Source organism: Oncorhynchus keta, chromosome 16, assembly GCF_023373465.1.
Source record: "Oncorhynchus keta strain PuntledgeMale-10-30-2019 chromosome 16, Oket_V2, whole genome shotgun sequence".
Taxonomy (NCBI): domain Eukaryota; kingdom Metazoa; phylum Chordata; class Actinopteri; order Salmoniformes; family Salmonidae; genus Oncorhynchus; species Oncorhynchus keta.
The window spans coordinates 14,899,450-14,926,815 of record NC_068436.1 but is presented as its reverse complement, the minus strand read 5'-3'; the positions used below and the strand labels follow the sequence as shown (position 1 = coordinate 14,926,815).

Genomic DNA, 27,366 nt, shown 5'->3' with positions numbered 1-27,366 from the left:
GATTGTATTGTATTGTAGTGCTGATTGTATTGTATTGTAGTGCTGATTGAATTGTATTGTTGTGCTGATTGTATTGTATTGTTGTGCTGATTGTATTGTATTGTAGTGCTGATTGTATTGTATTGTAGTGCTGATTGTATTGTATTGTAGTGCTGATTGTATTGTATTGTTGTGCTGATTGTATTGTATTGTTGTGCTGATTGTATTGTATTGTAGTGCTGATTGTATTGTATTGTTGTGCTGATTGTATTGTATTGTTGTGCTGATTGTATTGTATTGTAGTGCTGATTGTATTGTATTGTAGTGCTGATTGTATTGTATTGTAGTGCTGATTGTATTGTATTGTAGTGCTGATTGTATTGTATTGTAGTGCTGATTGTATTGTATTGTAGTGCTGATTGTATTGTATTGTTGTGCTGATTGTATTGTATTGTTGTGCTGATTGTATTGTATTGTTGTGCTGATTGTATTGTATTGTAGTGCTGATTGTATTGTATTGTAGTGCTGATTGTATTGTATTGTAGTGCTGATTGTATTGTATTGTAGTGCTGATTGTATTGTATTGTAGTGCTGATTGTATTGTATTGTAGTGCTGATTGTATTGTATTGTTGTGCTGATTGTATTGTATTGTAGTGCTGATTGTATTGTATTGTAGTGCTGATTGTATTGTATTGTAGTGCTGATTGTATTGTATTGTAGTGCTGATTGTATTGTATTGTTGTGCTGATTGTATTGTATTGTAGTGCTGATTGTATTGTATTGTAGTGCTGATTGTATTGTATTGTAGTGCTGATTGTATTGTATTGTAGTGCTGATTGTATTGTATTGTTGTGCTGATTGTATTGTATTGTTGTGCTGATTGTATTGTATTGTAGTGCTGATTGTATTGTATTGTAGTGCTGATTGTATTGTATTGTTGTGCTGATTGTATTGTATTGTAGTGCTGATTTTATTGTATTGTAGTGCTGATTGTATTGTATTGTTGTGCTGATTGTATTGTATTGTTGTGCTGATTGTATTGTATTGTAGTTGTGATTGTATTGTATTGTAGTGCTGATTGTATTGTATTGTTGTGCTGATTGTATTGTATTGTTGTGCTGATTGTATTGTATTGTAGTGCTGATTGTATTGTATTGTAGTGCTGATTGTATTGTATTGTTGTGCTGATTGTATTGTATTGTAGTGCTGATTGTATTGTATTGTAGTGCTGATTGTATTGTATTGTAGTGCTGATTGTATTGTATTGTTGTGCTGATTGTATTGTATTGTAGTGCTGATTGTATTGCATTGTAGTGCTGATTGTATTGTATTGTAGTGCTGATTGTATTGTATTGTAGTGCTGATTGAATTGTATTGTTGTGCTGATTGTATTGTATTGTTGTGCTGATTGTATTGTATTGTTGTGCTGATTGTATTGTATTGTAGTGCTGATTGTATTGCATTGTAGTGCTGATTGTATTGTATTGTAGTGCTGATTGTATTGTATTGTAGTGCTGATTGTATTGTATTGTAGTGCTGATTGTATTGTATTGTTGTGCTGATTGTATTGTATTGTTGTGCTGATTGTATTTTATTGTAGTGCTGATTGTATTGTATTGTAGTGCTGATTGTATTGTATTGTTGGGCTGATTGTATTGTATTGTTGTGCTGATTGTATTGTATTGTAGTGCTGATTGTATTGTATTGTAGTGCTGATTGAATTGTATTGTTGTGCTGATTGTATTGTATTGTTGTGCTGATTGTATTGTATTGTAGTGCTGATTGTATTGTATTGTAGTGCTGATTGTATTGTATTGTAGTGCTGATTGTATTGTATTGTTGTGCTGATTGTATTGTATTGTTGTGCTGATTGTATTGTATTGTAGTGCTGATTGTATTGTATTGTTGTGCTGATTGTATTGTATTGTTGTGCTGATTGTATTGTATTGTAGTGCTGATTGTATTGTATTGTAGTGCTGATTGTATTGTATTGTAGTGCTGATTGTATTGTATTGTAGTGCTGATTGTATTGTATTGTAGTGCTGATTGTATTGTATTGTAGTGCTGATTGTATTGTATTGTAGTGCTGATTGTATTGTATTGTTGTGCTGATTGAATTGTATTGTTGTGCTGATTGTATTGTATTGTTGTGCTGATTGTATTGTATTGTAGTGCTGATTGTATTGTATTGTTGTGCTGATTGTATTGTATTGTAGTGCTGATTGTATTGTATTGTAGTGCTGACTGTATTGTATTGTAGTGCTGATTGTATTGTATTGTAGTGCTGATTGTATTGTATTGTTGTGCTGATTGTATTGTATTGTAGTGCTGATTGTATTGTATTGTACTGCTGATTGTATTGTATTGTAGTGCTGATTGTATTGTATTGTAGTGCTGATTGTATTGTATTGTTGTGCTGATTGTATTGTATTGTTGTGCTGATTGTATTGTATTGTAGTGCTGATTGTATTGTATTGTTGTGCTGATTGTATTGTATTGTTGTGCTGATTGTATTGTATTGTAGTGCTGATTGTATTGTATTGTAGTGCTGATTGTATTGTATTGTAGTGCTGATTGTATTGTATTGTAGTGCTGATTGTATTGTATTGTAGTGCTGATTGTATTGTATTGTAGTGCTGATTGTATTGTATTGTAGTGCTGATTGTATTGTATTGTAGTGCTGATTGTATTGTATTGTAGTGCTGATTGTATTGTATTGTTGTGCTGATTGTATTGTATTGTAGTGCTGATTGTATTGCATTGTAGTGCTGATTGTATTGTATTGTAGTGCTGATTGTATTGTATTGTAGTGCTGATTGAATTGTATTGTTGTGCTGATTGTATTGTATTGTTGTGCTGATTGTATTGTATTGTTGTGCTGATTGTATTGTATTGTAGTGCTGATTGTATTGCATTGTAGTGCTGATTGTATTGTATTGTAGTGCTGATTGTATTGTATTGTAGTGCTGATTGTATTGTATTGTAGTGCTGATTGTATTGTATTGTTGTGCTGATTGTATTGTATTGTTGTGCTGATTGTATTGTATTGTAGTGCTGATTGTATTGTATTGTAGTGCTGATTGTATTGTATTGTTGTGCTGATTGTATTGTATTGTTGTGCTGATTGTATTGTATTGTAGTGCTGATTGTATTGTATTGTAGTGCTGATTGAATTGTATTGTTGTGCTGATTGTATTGTATTGTTGTGCTGATTGTATTGTATTGTAGTGCTGATTGTATTGTATTGTAGTGCTGATTGTATTGTATTGTAGTGCTGATTGTATTGTATTGTTGTGCTGATTGTATTGTATTGTTGTGCTGATTGTATTGTATTGTAGTGCTGATTGTATTGTATTGTAGTGCTGATTGTATTGTATTGTTGTGCTGATTGTATTGTATTGTTGTGCTGATTGTATTGTATTGTTGTGCTGATTGTATTGTATTGTAGTGCTGATTGTATTGTATTGTAGTGCTGATTGTATTGTATTGTTGTGCTGATTGTATTGTATTGTTGTGCTGATTGTATTGTATTGTTGTGCTGATTGTATTGTATTGTAGTGCTGATTGTATTGTATTGTAGTGCTGATTGTATTGTATTGTATTGTAGTGCTGATTGTATTGTATTGTAGTGCTGATTGTATTGTATTGTTGTGCTGATTGTATTGTTGTGCTGAAGCTCCCGCGACGACACTACAGTGGTAGGCTTGATTACCAACAATGACGAGACGGCCTGTCAGGAAAATAACCTCACACTCAACATCAACAAAACAAAGGAGATGATCGTGGACTTCAGGAAACAGCAGAGGGAGCACCCCCGTATCCACATCGACGGGACAGTAGTGGAGAGGGTAGAAGGTTTTAAGTTCTTCGGCGTACACATCACGGACAAACTGAATTGTATTGTTGTGCTGATTGTATTGTATTGTTGTGCTGATTGTATTGTTTTGATGTGCTGATGCTTTATTGTATGTTTTTAATGTTGTAATGTTGTATTGATGCTGCTGCCTTCTTGACCAGGTCTCAATGGGCTTTTCCTGGTTCAACAGGTAAAAAGACAAAGGAGGAAGTCTGGACGAGTCTGGACGAGTCTGACATTGTTCTGTTTAAGGGGTTACTACTAGCCTCTGGCAGGGTAGGCCCTGGCCTGATGGACCACTCGTCTGTAGACAGTCCTGGATGACAGAAGAGGAGTAACCCCAACTGACACACTGAACTTATTCATTATTGGGATAGAGCTCAGAGGCTAATAATAGTTGTGCCGTTAGACTAGTTTCTTTTGAAGAGGCTATATGGAAATTGAAAAATACATCTGGCCTTTTATGATAGAATGACACTGCCTTTCATCCAAGCACCTTGTCATAAACCTATTATCACACAGGGATAGCCAACAATAACAAAAACAGTGTTGAGGAAACATTCAAAGGTGGCCATTTTGAGCGAGGCAGAATTCCCTCACTTCCAGGTCAGGACTTTGCTGTGTCTTTCAGCAGGATTAGGTGAAGGGACGGAGGGCTGACACTAGATCAATAATCAGTTATCTGTGTAGTGATGGTAATAATACCCTGTCCTCCTAACCCTAACCGTTCTAACCTGTTCTAACAACTCCTCCTTGAGTCCATCACTCAACGAAGAGGACATCTCTACATGGCCATATGCCTGGAGATGAGGGAGTAGGTCTATACCTCTGCTTACTTTATCCATCAGAGTACCTTATAATCGCCCCTCAGAACAGAACCAGTGGGCTGGTTGGGTCCTTATGGGCCTCAAGGGGTAAGGTATTCCCTCATCAAATAATACATTAAGGCTTGAATGAAGGGAACCTGTCTGAGTTTGTCACTTATGATTCAGTCAGTCGGCTTATTGTTGTATAACATTGACATCAGTTTCTAAACAACCATTTCCAAAATGCATTTACATTTTTTAATTGCTACCCCTCAGGGCTGACTGATGATTTACACATTCCACCATCCATCGGATCTCCCCGAAGGGTGAAAAGTTAAACAGGCACTCCGCAGGGCCTCCCTCTGGGGTCCTGACTGAAAAAGGACAGCATATGCTACCAGGACTTGGAATGTGGCCACTGTCCATTTCAAGAGACAAGACTTCCCACAGTGTGGCACCTGCTGACCCCTTTCTTGAACAATGCAGAGACACTGGGAAGTCACCCCCCCCCCTCCACACACACACAGCCGTGCTATGGGTAGAGCCGCCGCTGCCTCTGTGTCTCTCAACACCTGCTGGGACTTGGGAATATTTCCTCCCCCTTCCTCCCTCTTTCATCCCCCTTTCCTTACCCTTTCCTCACCCTTTCCTCACCCCATCACCACCCTCTCCACCATGGAGACTGTAAGTCTCTAAAGGTAAAGAGATTGAGTGCAAGATGGATAGGTACATTATACCCTGATGAAGACAGCTTCTCTGTCGAATGTTGGATATTAGGTTATTCAATTATTGCAGCTGAGCTCCTAGTGTGCTTTTCTTTTTCAAGTGTAGCTTGACAAGACTTCTAATCTTTGACACATATACTGGTACAGAAAAGACAGGTACAGTATGTATTGAAAAGGGAGGATGCATACCGGACCGCTACACATAGGTATTGGCTGACTGCCTGGGGAGGCTGAGGTCCTGTGTTGCTAGGCAGGTTTGTGATGATATGTGTTTAACAAGCCTGTCCCTTAGAAAGCTATGGGATGCCTCCAAAATGGCATCCAATTCTCTGTATAGTGCACTACTTTTCAGAATTTCATCATAAACATTATAAAAAATACAAATAATACGGTGTTTCTATGTCAAATAGTTTTGTTATTGTGACAGAACAGAGGGCTGACACTAGATCAATTGTCAGATGCAAACTCCAAATGTAATATATTTCAACTCTATGTCTGACATGGTACAGGTGTCTTCTTTTTTTAAGCCCATAACCATGTGTGAGGTGTATACTTTTGTTCCAAAGTATATTTGTTTAAGACTACTAAGAATCACTCTGTATGACCCTAAAAGGTTAAAGACAGCCGCAACTTTAGCCCACTGCAGTAAAAGGTTAAAGACAGCTGCAACTTTAGCCCACTGCAGTAAAAGGTTAAAGACAGCCGCAACTTTAGCCCACTGCAGTAAAAGGTTAAAGACAGCTGCAACTTTAGCCCACTGCAGTAAAAGGTTAAAGACAGCTGCAACTTTAGCCCACTGCAGTAAAAGGTTAAAGACAGCTGCAACTTTAGCCCACTGCAGTAAAAGGTTAAAGACAGCTGCAACTTTAGCCCACTGCAGTAAAAGGTTAAAGACAGCCGCAACTTTAGCCCACTGCAGTAAAAGGTTAAAGACAGCCGCAACTTTAGCCCACTGCAGTAAAAGGTTAAAGACAGCCGCAACTTTAGCCCACTGCAGTAAAAGTTTAAAGACAGCTGAAACTATCAATGTATCTGCAGGACTATTTCCTCAATGGAAACATGTTCATCTGAATGATGAAAGGATTCAACTCATTAACGACACTTCCGTATTCATTTTGGTGTGCAGCTAGAAAGTGTAAAAGGTGTGGTACCACATAGAGTAAATGGCACATTTCACACAATATCTGACTCAGCTGAACCCCCTCTCTCTTCTGGTCTCTCCCTCCAAAACACCCAGGACCAGAGACACCGCCACCCTGCCTGGACCCAGTACAGCCTGCCTGGACCCAGTTGAGCCTGCCTGGACCTAGTACAGCCTGCCTGGACCCAGTTGAGCCTGCCTGGACCCAGTTCAGCCTGCCTGGACCCAGTTGAGCCTGCCTGGACCCAGTACAGCCTGCCTGGACCCAGTTGAGCCTGCCTGGACCCAGTTGAGCCTGCCTGGACCCAGTTGAGCCTGCCTGGACGCAGTTGAGCCTGCCTGGACCCAGTTCAGCCTGCCTGGAGCCAGTACAGCCTGCCTGGAACCCAGTTCAGCCTGCCTGGCCCTCCTTGTCAGAACCCCAATCAAGAGATGTGCCCACTTGCCCCAGGAAGGCCTGGTCAGCTGTAGTGTAGCCAGGGTGACACAGTTCAGCAAATCAAATCAAATCAAATCAAATTGTATTAGTCACATGCGCCGAATACAACAGGTGTTGTGCTTACTTACGAGCCCCTAACCAACAGTGCAGTTTAAAAAAATACAGATAACAATAAGAGATAAAAGTAATTAAAGAGCAGCAGTAAAAAATAGCAATATATACAAGGGGGTGCCGGTAGTCAATGTCCGGGGGCACCGGTTAGTTGAGGTAGTATGTACATGTAGGTAGAGTTATTAAAGTGACTATGCATAGATGACAACAGAGAGTGACAGTGGTATGGAGAGCGAGGTTAATGCAAATAGTCTGGGTAGCCATTTAATTAGATGTTCAGGAGTCTTATGGCTTGGGGGTAGAAGCTGTTCAGAAGCCTCTTGGACCGAGACTTGGCGCTCTGCTACCGCTTGCCGTGCGGTAGCAGAGAGAACAGTCCATGACTAGGGTGGCTGGAGTCTTTGACAATTTTTAGGGCCTTCCTCTGACACCGCCTGGTATAGAGGTCTTGGATGGCAGGAAGCTTGGACCAAGTGATGTACTGAGCGGTTCGCTCTACCCTCTGTAGTGCCTTGCGGTCGGAGGCCGAGCAGTTGACATACCAGGCAGTGATGCAACCATGCTCTCGATGGTGCAGCTGTAGAACCTTTAGAGGATCTTATTACCCATGCCAAATCTTTTCAGTCTCCTGAGGGGGAATAGGTTTTGTCGTGCCCGCTTCACGACTGTCTTGGTGTGCTTGGACCATGTTAGTTTGTTGGTGATGTGGACACCAAGGAACCTGAAGCTCTCAACCTGCTCCACTGCAGCCCCGTCGATGAGAATGGGGGCATGCCCAGTCCTCTTTTTCCTGTAGTCCACAATCATCTCCTTTGTCTTGAGGTATGCTAACGCTCTGAGATATGCTAACGCTTCATCACCACTTCACACATAAAGTTTATGCTAACAGTATGCTACGCTATATCACTACATTCCCCTCAAGGTGAGGGACGAGGGGAGAGCTTCATTCAAATGAATTCAGTCAGGGTCTCAACATACTACTGAGAGCAAGAATAGTAGAATACACAAGGTGCAAATTCGACATTTGGTTGTGCATTAGCATTTGTTTTCTCATTATGTCGGTCACTGACTGTCACTCATTTAGCCCATGGCAGCTAACAATTTTTAGCTTGGTAAGTTAGTCCATTCAGCTATTTAAATTTGTTGTAATCATGGCCGAATAATGGCAAATGTGTAGAATTGCAGGAAATTAACTTTAAAATTATAATACGTCTTTACACTCTCGCATAGGGCCCCCAAAAGGCTAGGGCCGGCCAATACCCCCTCCTGACCAACACCCCCTCCTGACCAACACCCCCTCCTGACCAATACCCCCTCCTGACCAATACCCCCTCCTGACCAACACCCCTCCTGACCAACACCCCTCCTGACCAACACCCCCTCCTGACCAACACCCCTCCTGACCAATACCCCTCCTGACCAACACCCCCTCCTGACCAACACCCCTCCTGACCAACACCCCTCCTGACCAACACCCCCTCCTGACCAACACCCCCTCCTGACCAATACCCCCTCCTGACCAACACCCCCTCCTGACCAACACCCCCTCCTGACCAACACCCCCTCCTGACCAACACCCCCTCCTGACCAACACCCCCTCCTGACCAACACCCCCTCCTGACCAACACCCCTCCTGACCAACACCCCTCCTGACCAATACCCCCTCCTGACCAACACCCCTCCTGACCAACACCCCTCCTGACCAACACCCCTCCTGACCAATACCCCGTCCTGACCAATACCCCCTCCTGACCAACACCCGCTCCTGACCAATACCCCCTCCTGACCAATACCCCCTCCTGACCAACACCCTCCTGACCAACACCCCTCCTGACCAACACCCCTCCTGACCAACACCCCTCCTGACCAATACCCCTCCTGACCAACACCCCCTCCTGACCAATACCCCCTCCTGACCAACACCCCTCCTGACCAACACCCCTCCTGACCAATACCCCCTCCTGACCAACACCCCTCCTGACCAATACCCCTCCCTGACCAATACCCCTCCTGACCAACACCCCTCCTGACCAACACCCCCTCCTGACCAACACCCCTCCTGACCAACACCCCTCCTGACCAACACCCCTCCTGACCAATACCCCTCCTGACCAACACCCCTCCTGACCAATATCCCCTCCTGACCAACACCCCTCCTGACCAACACCCCCTCCTGACCAACACCCCCTCCTGACCAACACCCCTCCTGACCAACACCCCCTCCTGACCAACACCCCCTCCTGACCAACACCCCCTCCTGACCAACACCCCTCCTGACCAACACCCCTCCTGACCAACACCCCTCCTGACCAATACCCCCTCCTGACCAACACCCCCTCCTGACCAACACCCCTCCTGACCAACACCCCTCCTGACCAACACCCCTCCTGACCAATGACCAACACCCCTCCTGACCAACACCCCTCCTGACCAACACCCCTCCTGACCAATACCCCCTCCTGACCAACACCCCTCCTGACCAACACCCCTCCTGACCAATACCCCTCCTGACCAACACCCCTCCTGACCAACACCCCTCCTGACCAACACCCCCTCCTGACCAACACCCCTCCTGACCAACACCCCCTCCTGACCAACACCCCTCCTGACCAACACCCCTCCTGACCAATACCCCTCCTGACCAACACCCCTCCTGACCAACACCCCCTCCTGACCAACACCCCCTCCTGACCAACACCCAGGGGAAATACCCTGACCCTTCGCTCTTTCTCCTCTTACCCATAACGCATTATTTATGACATGTTGTTTCAGTACAGCAATACAACTCTACAGGGAGACAATGCAGCCATTTGGACTATTTTCTATGTGAATTTTGCACACTTAGGGTGTAAATAGTATTCACTTTAAGGTATTGTTCATGGTCACTTCTGCTGCAAACATTTATTCTATAGAATCTAGAACGTCCAACGGTGTTTCTCACAGACATTAAGAAAACACTAAACTTTTAGGGGGAAATTTGCTGACCAACAGAATGATGTGTCAACTTGTTCCTACATGCCAGTAACAGACTCAGGCAATTGTTGCCTTTTCATGCCTTTATTTGATGTTACTCGGTGTGTGTGTGTGTGTGTGTGTGGTGTGTGTCCTACCAGCCCTGACTCAGTGCTCTGCACACGTTAAACGTAGTCAGACAGAAACAAAGTCACATTAGACAGATGGCAGAGTGGTATAGAGCCAACCCTGCACCTGGTTCAGATGTGCTGGCTGGAATCTCAAACAGAACAGTGGGACAGACTACACTACAAACACAGGGGATTGTGGAGCTAATTGAAGCCCTTGTGTCCCCTTCCTGTTGTAGCCAGACCCTCAATTACAGACAGCCCTGAGAAAGAAAGCCCTGTTATTCATTAAGGCCATACTGTCTGAGAGCGACAGCCATTTATGGCCATCTGGAATTCAGCATGTTCTGCTTTAGCAGAGTAAGAGGACTTTGGGAAGACACATGCATTAAAAAATATAAATAATTAAGAAAATAAGTCTTAGTATTTCAGCATGTGTGGATCGGGACAGTACGGGAAAATAATTCCTTGTTGTGCAATATCTCCAGAAACTAGTTAACAACCTTTCTCCCACTCTGTTCTCACACCCAACTCTCTGTCCTAACAGGAGCGTGCATTACCGGGCGTGAACGCTAACATGAAGATGAAAGGGTTAACTTAGGGGTTAAACTTGGTGAAAACAACAAGAGGAATTGACCAAAAGGCCATGACACCTAAACCCTCCGTGGCCATCAAACATGGTGATGATGATGATGATGATGATGATGATGATGATGATGATGATGATGATATTGTGCTAGCTAGCTAGTCCTCAATCCAGCATAAATATAGCCCAACCCTTTCTTACAGTGTTTCATGGAGGGATGCATTTCAAAACCTCAGAATGTGTTAAGCATTTACAGCTGATGTTAAAATAGCAAAGCATGTCCCCATCCCCACCTGCTATATTTTGATCCTTTGCTTTGCATTCGCTATATATATCAGCAGTTAAACTAGGTCCACAATGGTACTTTGGACGAAGTGAACCATAACAAAGCGCAAACGAATATCCAACAACTGATTTGTTTCAAAACTCCACAGTCTGTGTGTGATACACAAATGTGTAGAATATGTAGAATATACTTTGAAACCAAAAACGTATTTTATGATAAACATGCTTTACTCCAATAGTTGAAATCTACCGACAATACCATAGAAAAGCTACGTTATACAAACACTAACATCATAATCATGCATATGAATGACTGTATACTGAAAACACCAATAGGATTGTCACGATAGAAATGCAACCTGTGTGGATAGTTATGAAATCCAATAAGGTACGGTTCATATGACATTGGACCAAATGTTAATTTCTAGGGGAATATAAATACACACAGCTACTGAAATCCAAAGCCTTCAAAGCAAAGGATCCCTAGAGAAGGTAAGGAATGGATCTGGCATATCAGATGGTAATGACTAGTCTATTTTCTATTTTCTGATGACTTGCCAAACAGAAAATAGAATCCCAAAAAATAGAAGCACTTTAAACGATTCCATGAGAATTTTGGATTGTGAAGCAAAACTTGCTAACTTCACTATGAAATAGTTACGTTTCTGTTCCACTAACATAGAGAAGCAATGAAGCAGGTTAACAGTCACCTTGATCATTACAAAACTGCTGTTCAAAATTAGTAGTTTCCTCTACACACAGGGTCAAAGGCTCATGCTATTCTCACTTATCTAGGATCGATTTCCATAAAAACAGACATATGGTTTGATGAATACTTGGAATGCCTTGGAGGCATTGAAGGTGGCAAATTTGGTTTCATGCTATCACATCAAACACTGAAGAAAACCCAGGACAAAAACCACAAAGGAAAACCCCCATTGTTCATGATACAATAAAGTTCAGAGCTTTTTTAATTGCCGGGCGTTCCATCCCTTTCACTCCTAACACACCCAGGGACACTGTTCGCCCATGTCCCCACTGACCTCTTCCACCCCTTCTTTAAACCTTCTTTAAACCTGCCACCCTCAGCAGTGGGGCGAGGAGAGAGAAGGGGCTCTGTGCTAGCTGTCAGTCATGGCGAACTGCGTTTAAGTCTTTGTGATGCAAACACTTTGGAGATTGACAGAGAGCAGGAAGATTCAATCTCAAAGAGATTCAATCTTAAAAGAAGGCTGAAGCCGAAAAGAATGCCTGCAGGCCATGTGATATAAGTCTGCAGTAATGGGGCCCAACAACGTCAATGAGCATGAGGTTCAAATATTAAAAAAGAGGGTCTTACCTTTATCCTCAACTGTGAAGTAGAAGATATCACTTGTGGCGTTGCTACCATCAAGCAGCACGTAGCAAATCTTCATTTCATCGATATCAGCTGATGACATGAAAGGGTGAATTGGAAATGTAAGGAGGAGAATCTCTACATTCTTTAGAACATCTGAGATGATTACTCCACTTTCTACTGAAGGTTACTTATAGCCCTCAGGCATAATTTTAGATTACGTCAAAGTCAAAAGCATTAAAATACTGATTCTGGCAGGAGTGTGAATACTGGTCTTACTGATATTGTAAACATAATTTTCCCAAAGTACATAACTTCATAACTTTTTTTTTCTGGGGAAAAAAAGGTAAATATGTCAGATTTTAATTTTATGAATGTTCGTTCACTTTTTCCTCAATTGTTTTTTAAATTGTTATATATGTAATATTAAATGCTAGTCTTACCTTGTGTGAAGGCCTTGATGCTGTCATTGCCCAGGGCAGTGTTCATGATGAAGCCATGCTGTGGGGCCTCGGCCACAGAGTACTTGAGGACTTTGTGAGGACTGTCTCGATCCTCAGACTTCAGGACCTTGCTGGTGATTAGGAAGCCAAGGTGGCCGCTATGCAGAACCCTTAGGGACGGGGCAGCCTTGTTGACCACGATCTGGGGGACCCCATTGTCAATAGTGCTGATGTGAATGGTCATCATCTGAGGCTTACGTGTCTCGTACACGGTATCAGGGAATACGTAGAAGTCGCTGTGTGTGCCGTCGGTGACGGTGAACGAGAAGCTATCCTCGTTGGACTCGGTGCCATCGTGCTTGTAGGTGATGAGGTTCTCGTTCAGGTCCTGCTTGGTGAAGGTGTTTATTGGCTGGGTGCCGTTGAACAGCAACTGGCCATGAACCGGCACCTGGGTGACCACAAAGCGCAGCAGGTTGTCTGGGGTGTCACGGTCCTCCACGGTCAACTCGAATGGGGTGATGAGCTTGTTTTCGCCTTCTCCCAACAGCAGCTTATGGACGCTCAGGACAGGTTTCTTGTTGTCAACGTCCGTGATGGACACTCTGAAGGTGCGGAAGACCGGGTTGTAGCCGTCCGTCACCTCGAACTCAAAGCTATCCATCTTCATCTCATCGTCTGAGGTGTGGATGTAGTAGATCTTGTTGCCGGCCAGCTGCAGCTGGGTGAAGGTGGAGATGGGCACACCTGGGAGGTCAGTGCATTCAAGGTGGCCTCTGCTAGGGGCACGTGTGATGCTAAAGCTGAGGAACTCATCTGGGCTGTTGATGTCAGTGGTGCTAAGCAGGTCGGTGGTGAGAGTCACTTTGCCCCCTTCTTTTAGGGTCACACCTTTGTTGATGACATCGGGGAAAACCATGTCGATGCTTCCGATGTTGATGTAGAAGTATCGGTCGATAAGGGGGTTAATGCCATCGGTAACGTCGAACTTAAGCAGGTCACGTACACCCTCCTGGCCCGTATGCACATACTGGATCAGGTTTTTGTCGACTTCGTCTTGGGTGAAGTTCATGTCGAGGGTGATGTTGCCCACAACGTGTCCGAACTTGGTGATACGCTGGAGATAGCCTTGGCTTGGGCCGTAGCGCACAACGTAGATGAGCTCTTTGTCTTCCGAGTCCAGATCAGTAGCCTTCATGACCCTGTTGTTGATTATTTTTGTTTCTCCGATCTCAACCTCCAGTCCATCATTGATGGCCATTCTCGGTGTCTCGTCATCGACAGGAATCACCATGATGAGAATCTTCTTCTCCACTGTGTGTTTCCCGTCTGTGAGCCTAACTTCGAAACTGTCTTCTTTGGTCTCTGAGTCGTCGTGTTCGTAGATGATGTTGGAGGCCTCATTGATCTGTTCCAAGGAGAACCTGACAACAGGGACTGTGCCCGTTGTAAGCTGCTGAACTATCTTGCCATGCTTGGGGTTCTTTATGATCTCAAACTCCAGTTCATCCCCTGGAATGTCTGCATCGGCCGCATTCAGGATGGGTGTGTCAATGACCAGACTCATGCCCTCCATCACGACAAACTCACGGATAAAGATCTCTGGTTTCTCATCATTTGCAGGGATGATGACGATGGGGAAAAAGTGGCGATCAGAGAAGTTGATGCCGTCGGAGCAACGGAAGGTGAACCTGTCTTCCACAGGCTCCACACCTTTGTGGATGCTCTGGACATAGTAGATATGACCGAGGTATACATCTTTGAAGCTGAAGGCGGTGATGGCGGTGCCTGCTCTGGACTTCTCAGAACCTGGAGCTGGGGAGATATTCTCCACGTACCCGGATGTTGATTGGACAATAACGGTGCACAGGATGTCATTGTTGTCTGTATCCATATCCTCAGTCATAACGTGATCCAAAGTAATGACGTTCTTCTCCCCTTCTATCACCACAAACTGCTCCCCGACGCTGACGATGGGTGGGATGCTGTCGACGGGCAGGATGGTGACGAGCACCCGGACTCCTTGGACCTTGTTACCCCCGACGACCCATTCATCGGACATGTCGGAGATGGTGAGGTTGAAGGAGTCATGCTCTTTGAAGGAGCCAATCTCACCACTAGTGTGGGCATACATCACCACGCCGTTGATGATGTCCTGTTGGGTGAACCTCTCGGCGCGGGCACCGCTCACCAGGATCTCACCGAGCCTGGGGGGCTCCTCAACGATGAAGGTCAGCATGAGGTCGTCAGTGTCTTCGTCACGGCCCTGGATGACGTTGCTGGTGATTTCAGTTGCCCCGTTCTCCAGGACATCGATGGATGCCCCTAGAAGGCCAGCAGGGAGCATGATGGTGGGGGTCTTGTCATCAACTGGGTTAATGGAGATCTTGATGATGATAGGTACCTCATGGAAGCCGTCGCTGACGTCACACTTGATAACGTCACTGAGGCTTTCCTCCCCGCCATGGATGTAGGCAATATGGCCATTTTCGATGTCCTCCAGGACAAATGTCTCACTGTTCGACATATCGATCCCTAAATACTGCAACTGCCCATAGCGAGGAATCTGGGTCACAGTGAATAGAATATTTTCATATTCTGTGTCCTGGTCGGTGGCATCGAGCTCCTTCTTAGTGATGATGTACGTGCTTCTCTCCTGGCAAGTGAAACCAGTGTTGGTGATAAAGGGAGGTTTGTTGTCAACGGGCTGTAAGAAAATAGTGAATAGTCCATCTACTGTATTCCCAGCAGTATCCTCCACAATGAATGTGAACTGAAGGACTTTTGGAGTGATGCCCAGTTCCTGGTCTGGGGGCTTGTAGGCCACTTTGTGGTGGTTGACCTGCGCCTGCGTGAACTCACTGATCACAGAGTCGGGACTGTCAGTCAGAACAATGTCACCCAGGGGGGCCGGGTTGTTCTCATCTGTGTCAGTGGGGGACTTGGTGATGGTATATTTCAGATCCCTGTCATCCGAGTCCAAATCTGTGTAACGCAAAAACGTCTTCTTGAAGTGAGTCAGCTCATACTCTTGAACTGTCATGTGAAGCGTGGTCCCTGGGTAGAGCTCTGGTGGGAGGTCATCCACCGGGTGGATTTTAATGGTGAAGGTATGCTCACCGGATTGGTTTGGTGGGTTATTGTCATCTTGGACACGGAACACAAACTGATCCATCACAGTGGTGGTGCTGTGAGGCCCAATGTGGCGGTAGAAGAGCTTCCCATCTAGAATGTCCTGCTGGAAACATTCGGTCACCACCTGTTCAAACATCTCATCTGTCTCACTGAACTTCCAGAGAGAGGGGTTAGAGGGCGGCTCCACTTGTCTGAGGATAAGCTCCCCTACAGTGGAGTATGGGGCCTCAAGGATGAATTTAATTGTAGAATCCTCTGAGTCTATGTCTGTGGCGCTCAGAATGAAGGGGGAAATCTGCATGATTTCATTCTTGAAGAGCACCAGGCCGGTGTTTGCATTGATAATAGGGGGTTCATCGTCAGTGGGGGCTATAGTGATAGGGAACAAAAACTCGACCTCATTGCTGCCATCAGTCATTCTAAAAATGATGTTGTCGCTGTAGGTGTCGCTGCCGTCGTGCTGGTAAACCACGATGCCGGCATCTAAATCGGCCGGTGTGAAGAATTTCCTGCGCGCGCCGAGCACCGTCAGCTCGCCGTGCTTCAAGCCATCCACCACTGTGATTTTCACATTGTCCAGGTTATCTTCATCACTGATCTCTAAGTTGTGAGAGCTGGAGAGAGTTCTGGACTGGCCCTCAAACAAAAGCTGCCCTATGTTCTTGGTTGCTACGGGAGCAAGAGTATTCATAGGCTTCACCACAATCATAAAGGCAAACGTATCAGAGACGGCGCCCTCTGTATCTACAACTTCAAACTCGAGCTGGAAAATCCTCTCTACTTCTGAATCCTCGGACGGAGGCTTATAGGCTATCTTCAAATCTTGAATGTCTCTCTGGTAGAACGAGGTGATGGGGAGGTTCTGATCATCTGTACTGATGATGTAGCCTTGCTGATGGTCCAGGGGGGACGTAATGTTAAATATTAAGTCATCTGGATCAGATTCAACATCCTCGGCAGCCAACATATCACTGGTGATAGCTGTCATCACAAACTGATCAATCTCCATCATCATCATAGCAACAAAACTAGGCTTAGGAGGGGTGTTCTCTGTACCCTCTCTGATTCTAACCATGATCTGGAAATGCTCCTGCATAATGGTGTTTCCCTCATTATCCTGCAGCTCTACCAACATGGGGATATAGTCTCTGTTAGGAGAGTTGGTGGTGGATGTGTGCTTGTAGCGAATGCCTTGCTTAAGAAACTCATCACAGTCCATCATCTGGCCATTAGTGGAATTATTTAAAAGGGTGCCATACCTGGGGAGACCGCCGGCGCCGACCAGCGTGGCGACCTTGCACCGAGTGACACCATCCTCAAAAGAAAAGTCCAGGCCCTTTTTGTCGATGGGGTTGCTGTTGCCGTTGAGCTTGTCCACAGCCAGGGGCATGTTCCTGGTGAGGACCTCCAGCTGCTGGAAGACCACCTCCACCTCCAGCATGAAGGGGATGACCACTGTGTCCGTCTGGGAGTCGTAGCGTAGCTGCAGCTTCACCCTGTCTTTACTGGGGCTCCGGGAACCAAAATGAGTGTATTTCACCTCATCACCGCCAAACGCACAGGGGAACTTCTTAGGGCTAAGCATTCCGGGTTTTTGGGCCAGTGGGTCATTCTCCAGGACCGTGATGGAGCAGCGGTCTCCGGGCTGCACCTCAGTCACCAGGTCATTGACAGCGTCCAGGTACACAGACTTCCCGAAGGGAACACGGAGGCCATTGTTGGCCACAACGATGCTGTCAGCATGATGTCCTTGTCGTTGTCGGTAAAGGAAAGCCGAATCGAATTGGTGGGGCTCCGCGTCCACAGAGGAAAAGCAAAAGACAAGAGTGAAAAGCACAAAGAGGCATCTCAACAAACGTGCCTGCCCTTTACAAAGTCCTGTCCTTTGCAGACAACCAGCCATGTCCACTGCCAGTTGCCCTGCAACTTTGTATAACTCAGCAGAAATAAATGTCCTTCAAATCAAATCTCTCCAGAGAAGAAAAAAGATGAGAAAAAGTAAACCCCACTCTGGCAGTTGAAAAGTTGAAGCTTGGGTCTCTTGTTCTCTCTCTCTGCTCCTTCTTTCTCTCTCTCTCTGTTCACTCACACTAACACAGGAAAAGTGTAGTTGATCTTATGGTGCAGGTAATACTGAAGCAGGAGACAGTGACAGCGTCCCCAGACTCTCTCCCTCTGACAACACGGAGAGAATGCCTCCCGCCCCCAACAGCTAACAGCTAATTTAAGAAAACACATTGGACAGCCCCTCCAGTACCCTTGCCTATCCCCCCCTCCCCCTTGCCTATCCCCTCCCTCTCCCCCTTGCCTATCCCCTCCCTCCCCACTCTCTTCCCCCTGCCTATCCCCTCCCTCCCGCTCTCTTCCCCTGCCTATCCCCTCCCAGCCTTCCCTCCTCCTCTATACCCCCAGCCTTCCCTGTCTCAGCCCCCCATCCTCCTCTACCCCCAACAAACTACCTAAACAACCCCCCCCCCCCAAAAGAAACCTAAATCATCAGTTGAAGACCTCCAAAAATGCTGTGTCCAGGTTTTCAAGACAACACATGCAGAATTGGCTTTAATGTGGGCCCTGGGCATGTATGTAAGAGAAGGGTTATGAAAATAATCACACACTATTTCTTCTTAATTTGGGTTGATGAAGGACGATTTTGGTCACAGGAGGAACATCAAGTTCTCATTTGGGTCTCGAGCTGAAAAAGTTTAAGAACCCCTGGTCTAAACACATTGATAATAGACCTTACATAAAGACACAGTTTGATTAATGCATATTTATTTTGAATGAGTCTTAGATTAAGGAGGATGTGATGATTTTGTGGAGTATTACGTTAAATGTTTCAGATTCAAACACCAGTGCTGATTTAGAGGTTTGCTTTCATTGTGCATTAAACATGATCACACATTGAACAGGAGCGTTTGAAGTGCAAGGCAAAGACACTGTGGAACACTGACGATAGTGCCCTCTATTGGGTCACCTGGTGCAGGTTACACGAACTACAGTTATTGAACTACATTCCAACCAAAATAGAAACCCCCCCAAAATCCCATTTAGTCAGTTAACATGATCAGTTAAATATGAAATGCAAAAAACTAAGTAATAAGAGTTTTAAAATATCACATGCATAAAATTTTCCTCCGAGTATTTTCATGGTCAGATATTATGAGGTATTGGTAGGCAGGTAACCTGCCCCATTAGTTTCGGAGACACTTTGAAGTCAACTCGGTGCTCTGATAGGCTATATCATCAGTGATCGCCATGGTAATTTCACATTGTGCTTCACATGGACAGTGGGGTCTTTCAGAAGGGCCAGGTCCAATGCTAATGAACCATGACATCTCTCTTATCATACGGTGGCCTGACAGACAGGCTACCAGAGAATACCCAAAGCCAAGGTCAGTAACGTAATGTCCTCTTCCTCCCCTCTACTCTATTCCTGTGTTCAGGGGCCCTGGTGTATCATCATACCACAACCCCTCACACCTTGGGGTTAACAAGCTTCTATTCTATTTTTTGCTGCATGGGATGATATTTGATAAGGTTTAGAATATCATCATACAAAGCTGTTGATGTTTAATGCAGCAGAAAACACTAGATAACATATGCACAAGGAAAATCTATGAACAAAGTAAACCTTGAAGTGTTGTTCCCAAGACATCCTATACAGTGCATTCGGAAAGACTTTCCACATTAAATTGTTTTATCCCTCATCAATATACACACAACATCCCATAATGACAAAGTAAAAAACAGGTTTTTGCAAATGTATATGTATAAAAAAAAACAGAAATATCACATTTACATAAGTATTCAGACCCTTTATTCAGTACTTTGTTGAAGCACCTTTGGTAATGATTACAGAGTCTTCTTGGGTATGACGCTACAAATCAAATCAATCAAATAAAATGGTATTAGTCACATGCGCCGAATACAACAGGTGTAGTAGACCTTACAGTGAAATGCTTACTTATGAGCCCCTAACCAACAATGCAGTTTAAAAAAATACAGATAAGAAATAAAAGTAACAAGTCATTAAAGAGCAGTGGTAAAATAACAATAGTGTGAATATATACAGGGGGGTACGGGTACAGAGTCAATGTGCGGGGTCACCGGTTAGTTGAGGTAATATGTACATGTAGGTAGAGTTATTAAAGTGACTATGCATTGATGATAACCACAGAGAGTAGCGGTGGTGTAAAAGAGGGGAAAGGGGGGGACCTTCTTGGGTATGATGCTACAAGCTTGGCACACCTGTATTTGGGGAGTTTCTCCATTCTACTCTGCAGATCCTCTCAAGCTCTGTCAAGTTGGATGGGGAGCTTCGCTGCACAGCTATTTTGAGGTCTCCCCAGAGATGTTCGATTGGGTTCAAGTTTGGGCTCTGGCTGGGCCATTCAAGGACATTCAGAGACTTGTCCCGAAGCCATTCCTGCGTTGTCTTGGCTGTGTGCTTAGGGTCGTGTTACTGTTGGAAGGTGAACCTTAACCCTAGTCTGAGGTCATGAGCACTCTGGAGCAGGTGGTTTTGTTTTTATCAAGAACCTCTCTGTACTTTGCTCCGTTCATCTTTCCCTCAATCCTGACTAGTCTCCCAGTAGCTCCCACTGATAAACATCCCTACAGCATGATGCTGCCACCACCATGCTTCACCGTAGGGATGGTGCCAGGTTTCCTCCAGACTTGGAGTGGCTTCCGTCTGGCCACTCTACCATAAAGGCCTGATTGGTAGAGTGCTGCAGAGATGGTTGTCCTTCTGGGAGGTTCTCCCATCTCCACAGAGGAACTCTGGAGCGACCATCGGGTTCTTGGTCACCTGCCTGACCAAGGCCTTCTCCCCCGATTGCTCAGTTTGGCCCGGTGGCCAGCTCTAGGAAGAGTATTGGTGGTTCCAAACTTCTTCCGTATAAGAATGATGGCCACTGTGTTCTTGAGGACCTTCAATGCTGCAGACATGTTTTGGTACCCTTCCCCAAGACATGTGCCTCGACACAATCCTGTCTCGGGCGCTCTACGGACAATTCCCTCGAACTCATGGCTTGGTTTTTGCTCTGACATGCACTGTCAACTGTGGTACCTTATATAAACAGGTGTGTGCCTTTCTAAATCATGTCCAATCAATTGAATTGACCCCAGGTGGACTCCAATCAAGTTTTAGAAACATCTCAGGGATGATCAATGGAAACAGGATGCACCTGAGCTCAGTTTCGAGTCTCATAGCAAAGGGTCTGAATTGTTTTATTTTTTTAATAGATTTGCTAAAAAAAATCTAAATACCTGTTTTCGCTTCGTCATTCTGAGCTATTGTGTGTAGATTGATGAGGAAAAACATTTATTTAATCCATTTTAGAATAAGTTTGTAAATGTAACAAAATATTGAGTAAAGGAAGGAGTCGGAATACTTTCTGAATGCACTGAATGTAGTCCTCCATATGACCCCTGTGTAATATAACATGAACTATAAGGGAGAGGACTTTATTGGTAACATGAGCCATGTTTTAACATTATCCTTCATCCCTGGGAAATAGACATGGACAACAGTAGAGATTGGAGGATCAGTCTACAAAACGGATGTTCAGCCTCTTAGTCCACTCAAACAGTACACATTGACCTAACTTAACATCAACACTCGCTTGAACAAAATACATTTTCAAATGCAACTGTCAACAGCAAAACAAAATGGCACCAGGTATACAGGCCTACAGGGCAAATATTGAACGCCGCAATAAGTTAAACAATGTGACATGTGTGACCTGGTCATGTGGCGGTTTATGATCTGTTCACGGGGTTGGTGCCCTTTAGGGTCAAGTCTCTGGGACACCCCGGCACCAAACTCCTCTCGGTCACAGACTGAGAACCACCCAGCACCTGGCATCAGCTGGCCTAGCGGGATAGGTGGGGTGACAGTGACCCTGGGACACTGTCCTCATCCCCTAACAAACCCCTTCCTTTAATGACACTAGACTAGAAACAGCTTATATTACAATCAGACAGATACAGTAAGCAAAAAGCCATTTCAATCAATCAGTCAGTCAATCTATAAATCACAATAACCAGTCCTAGACCCCAAAGTCCAAGCAGAAGCAGAACCAAAGTGTCCAGGAAAAACTCCCAAGTATGAAGAACCCTAGAGAGGAACCAGGCTTTCCATATGTGTATGAGTAAATATCATATTTATGATTCTTGTCATAATTGTTTATAGCTAGGCTATATTACTGATGATTGGAAGTGACCTGCAGAATTCGATAGACCACGTCTCTGCTGTAGTTAAAAAAGCACTGGATGACCTTTCCTATAAATGATTAGTAGAACGTCCAAATATATCCTTTGCGGTGGGCTGTCACTGGCATCAGATTTAAAGCCATGCAATGATGGAAACCCCCCTCCGAGGCCCGTCCTCCCTGGATATGGAGAGATGGAGAGGAGTTGATCTCATCTCATGACGCGACACATGATCTAGGCATCTACGCCAGCAGCCGGATCTTCAGCATTCTCACGTCAATGTCTTAGATTTTTTATGATTATTATATTTTTCATCTAAACTACGATTGGACGACAGTAAGCACCAGGGTTCGTTGGGTTCTCATGATGGTGGGTCACGATGACACGATGACACAATAAGACACAGAGAGACGTGTTGCGGTCCGATTGGGGATCCAGGGAGAATGTGAGAATGCACCCTCGGTATGGCGCGGCGCAAGGTCACGTTAAGATAAATATACTTAGTGACCTTTTATAGAGCTATTAAGCTATAATCATGATGACGTTGGTCCACACAGTTTCAATATTAAAAAATGCAAGTCTTCTATACTTCTTTCTCTTTTATCATGATTACCAAGTATAGTCAAGGAGAATAAGGAATTATTATTGCAGAAACCCAAACTTACTGTTCTAGAAATGTAAGTGTAGCAATAATGTCTCATTCATTCATTTCTCATTCAACAACAGCTGGTACAAATGAAATACAGTTTCAAGTGATTATATGGCTGTTCTGTCACTGAATCACTTTCTGGTGAAATGGGCTCAATCTATAAATCTATTTAATACGGATAGGATGCACTGGACATAAATATTATGTAAATTTTTTATAATATATTTTTTTACCTTTATTTAACAAGGCAAGTCAGTTGAGAACAAACTCTTATTCATAATGACGGCCTACCCTGGCCGAACCCTCCACTAACCCACAAGACGCTGGGTCAATTGTTCGCCGCCCTATGGGACTCCCGATAATGGCCGGTTGTGCTACAGCCCGGGATCAAGCCCGGGTCTGTGGTGACGCCTGTAGCATTGCGATACAGTGCCTTAGAACTCTGCGCCACTCGCCCCCCCGGGATGAGATTTTTATAAGGGGGCCCATTGAACAACGCATGAGTGGGTGAACTCTGGGTGAGCTGCTGAACTTATACCTTAAATAACGCAGATAAAAATAGAAGGCTGTACTGTTTCTGGAGATTCCGCGTTTCGGACAACACTGCATGGTACTTAGCAACCTGCTCCCGTGACAAACGCCCCTTAACGTGTGCCGAATACCCAGCATGGCATGCATTCTGCATCTAGGTCCTTTCATTACATCTCCTAAATAAGTCCTGCATTACCTCCGCTCGTCTGGACAGTTATAGGAATGGAACAGTGGGTGTGTCCGAATGGTGTAACTATAGAAACAAACAAACCAAGCTTTTTATATAACTGTATAACCCCAATGGTAATTTACTCTATTTCTACGGTTTAAGAAAGTATTTTCAGTTTCGCACCAAGCAGGATAGTGTTTCCTCTCTAGTTGTCATCCAACCCAGGCAGTACTGTAGTTCATTATGGACCATTAGATTGTTCCAGGGGTTAAATGCTAAGTAGAAATGCTAGCAGTGACTGCCAAAAGAGTTGCGCTGAGTGTATGTGCTGCCTGTGGATGCTGCCTAGGATTAGCCTAGCATTAGCACAAGCCTAGCATTAGCCTAGAGATAGCATTAGCCATAGCTGTTGAGTCACAGTACAGTAACAGTATATAACACATGGCATAGTGCTGACTGACTCATTAGCTTGACTGTACTGTATCAATGGCCTAGTTGTGTGAGGTTTACCTTCTCTGTTCCCTTGGGGCCATGCTCTTAATGATGGTCTTTGGTAAACAGAGAGAGGTTGGGCAGGGGCCAGGGCATTCAGCTCCTGCTGCTGCCAGGGCTCACTTCACCATCCTGGGGACAGGCACACGATGACAGACCCTTAATGACCCATGATGGATGGAGAACAAAGCCGAAGTGTATTCTCAAATCCCCCTCTTTCCTCCCTAGAAGAGATTGGGAATTCCTACTGTCTATGTCATGCTTGACTTTTACAGCAGTTGTTCGTTCCACTAAGGTGAAATCAAATTGAGGTCCAGGCAGAAGCTTACATGACTCATGCTTTCCGGTAATGTATATTTTCCCCAAATTTCCAAATTTTCCTATTACAACCATCAAGAGTTAAGGACTATAAGGTTCTATCTGCATTTTTGTCCAAATGGAATTATTGCCATAGCCTTGTTCTGTCCAATGTTCTCTACCTATATAGTACTCTAAATACCCCAATTCATGTTGTTAAGATCCAAAGAATACAAGATACTAATCACTGACACCATTCAAGCCAATGAGGGTTCGGAACTTTAAAGCCAATTATCTCAGAATCATATTTTTTGCAGATATAAACTTAAAGGGGATTTTTTTACTTTAAACTCGGACAAAACAGAGATGATAGTTCTAGGTCCCAAGAAATACAGAGATCTTCTGTTGGATCTGACAATTAATCTTGATGGTTGTACAGTCGTCTCAAATAAAACTGTGAAGGACCTCGGCGTTACTCTTGAACCCTGATCTCTGTTTTGACGAACATATCAAGAATATTTCAAGGACAGATTTTTAAAAAAAAATCTTCGTAACACTGAAAAAAATCATAAACTTTCTGTCAAAAGATTATGCAGAAACATGTATCCATGCTTTTATCACTTCTAGATTAGACTACGGCAATGCTCTACTTTCCAGCTACCCGGATAAAGCACTAAATTAACTTCAGTTATTGCTAAACACGGCTGATAGAATCTTGACTGGAACCTAAACATTTGAACATATTACTCTACTGCTAGCCTCTCTACTCTGGCTTCCTGTTAAGGCTAGGGCTGATTTCAAGGTTTTACTGCTAACCTACAAAGCATTACATGGTCCTGCTCCTACCTATTTTTCTGATTTGGTCCTGCCTGTACATACCTAAATCTATGCTACGGTCACAAGACGCAGGCCTCCTTACTGTCCCTGGAATTTCTAAGAAAACAGCTGGAGGCAGGGCTTTATAGAGCTCCATTTTTATGAAATGATCTGCCTATCCATGTAAAAGATGCAGACTAGGTCTCGACCTTTAAGTCTTTATTTAAGACTCATCTCTTCAGTAGGTCCTATGATTGAGAGTAGTCTGGCTCAGGAGTGTGAAGGTGAACGGAAAGGCATTGGAGCAACAAACTGCCCTTGCTGTCTCTGCCTGGCCGGTTCCCCTCTCTCCACTGGGATTCTCTGCCTCTAACCCTATTATGGGGGCTGAGTCACTGGCTTACTGGTGCTCTTCCATGCCATCCCTAGGAGGGGTGGGTCACTTGAGTGAGTTGAGTCACTGACGTGATCTTTCTGTCCGGATTGGCGCCCCCCTCGGGTTCGTGCCGGCAAGATCTTCGTGGGCTATACTCGGCCTTGTCTCAGGGTAGTAAGTTGGTGGTTGAAGATATCTCTCTATTGGTATGGGGGCTGTGCTTTGGCAAAGTGGGTGGGGTTATATCCTGCCTAGTTTGCCCTTTCGGGGGTATCGTCGGACGGGGCCACAGTGTCTCCCGACCCCACCTGTGTCCACCTCCAGTATTTATGCTGCAATGGTTTGTGTCGCGGGGCTAGGGTCAGTCTGTTATATCTAGAGCATTTTTCCTGTCTTATCCGGTGTCTTGTGTGAATTTAAGTATGCTCCCTTTAATTCTCTCTCTCTCTCTTTTTCTATCTTTCTCCTTCTCTCTCTCTTTCTCTCTGACGACCTAAGCCCAAGGAACATGCCTCAAGACTACCTGGCCTGATGACTCCTTGCTGTACCCAGTCCACCTGGTCGTGCTGCTGCTCCAGTTTCAACTGTTCTGCCTGCGGCTATGGAACCCTGACCTGTTCACCAGACGTGCTACCTTGTCCCTGACTTGCTGTTTTGGACTCTCTCTCTACCGCACCTGCTGTCTCTAACTCTGAATGATCGGCTATGAAAAGCTAACTGACATTTACTCCTGAGGTGCTGACCTGTTGCACCCTCTACAACCACTGTGATTATTATTATCTGACTCTGCTGGTCATCTATGAACATTTGAACATCTTGGCCGTGTTCTGTTATAATCTCCAACCGGCATAGCCAGAAGAGGACTGGCCACCCCTTAGAGCCTGGTTCCTCTCTAGGTTTCTTCCTAGGTTCAGATCTTTCTAGGGACTTTTTCCTACCCACTGTGCTTCTACATCTGCATTGCTTGCTGTTCGGGGTTTTAGGCTGGGTTTCTGTACAACACTTTGTTACATCGGCTGATGTAAAAAGGGCTTTATAAATACATTTGATTGATTGATAATCCCAAGCGCTCACATAATTTTGTCTTTATCTTCCATGAATTTGATTTACAGAAGTCCCTAACAGATTACTGGTCATGCATATACATTGTCAAACATTTAATATGTACACTGAGTAGACCAAACATTAGGAACACCTCCCTAATATTGAGTTGGGACCACCCTTTGCCCTCAGAACAGCCTCAATTCATCAGGGCATAGATTCTACAAGGTGTCGAAAGCGTTCCACAGGGATGCTGGCCCATGTTGACTCCAATGTATCCCACAGTTGTGTCAAGTTGGCTGGATGTCCTTTGGGTGGTGGACCATTCTTAATACACATGGGAAACTGTTGAGTGTGAAAACCCCATCAGCTTTGCAGTTCTTGACACAAACCTGTGCGCCTGCCAGCTACTACCATACTCCGTTCAAAGGCACTTACGTTTTTGGTCTTGCCCATTCAACCTCTGAATGGCACACATACACAATCCATGTCTCAAGGCTTAAAAATCTTAAAAATCCTTCTTTAACCTCCTCCCCTTCATCTGGATTTAACAAGTGACATCAATAAAGGAGATAGCTTTCACCTGGTCATGGAAAGAGCAGGTGTTCTTAATGTTTTGTATACTCAGTGTATGAATACTCACCTGTGTGCCCAGGGCAGCAAGTAACCACAAATCTGAATGACCCAAGTATGACTTTCTCCACTTTGTAATCAAATTAATGTATCGACAAAGTTATTCTTAGGGAAAATTGACATTCAGAGTAACCTGGCAAAAGAACATTAAGAAAAATCATTTAATTATATAATCTACATTCTTGTGGAAAAAAAGGTGCTATCTGGAACCTAAAAGGGTTCT

At 44.3% G+C, this 27,366-nt stretch overlaps 1 protein-coding gene across 1 annotated transcript in view; it reads right to left on the bottom strand.

Annotated features, from left to right (window-relative positions):
- Positions 1-18,083, bottom strand: part of frem3 (Fras1 related extracellular matrix 3) — a 70,982-nt gene extending 52,899 nt beyond the window's left edge. The window contains exons 1-2 of the mRNA XM_052464779.1: positions 12,789-18,083; positions 12,349-12,438 (exon numbers count right to left, since the gene is read on the bottom strand). Of these exons, the coding sequence (XP_052320739.1) occupies positions 12,349-12,438; positions 12,789-17,826 (5,128 nt within the window). The 5' untranslated portion in view covers positions 17,827-18,083. The remainder of the gene's footprint in view (positions 1-12,348; positions 12,439-12,788) is intronic.
- Between the last annotated feature and the right edge of the window lie 9,283 nt (positions 18,084-27,366).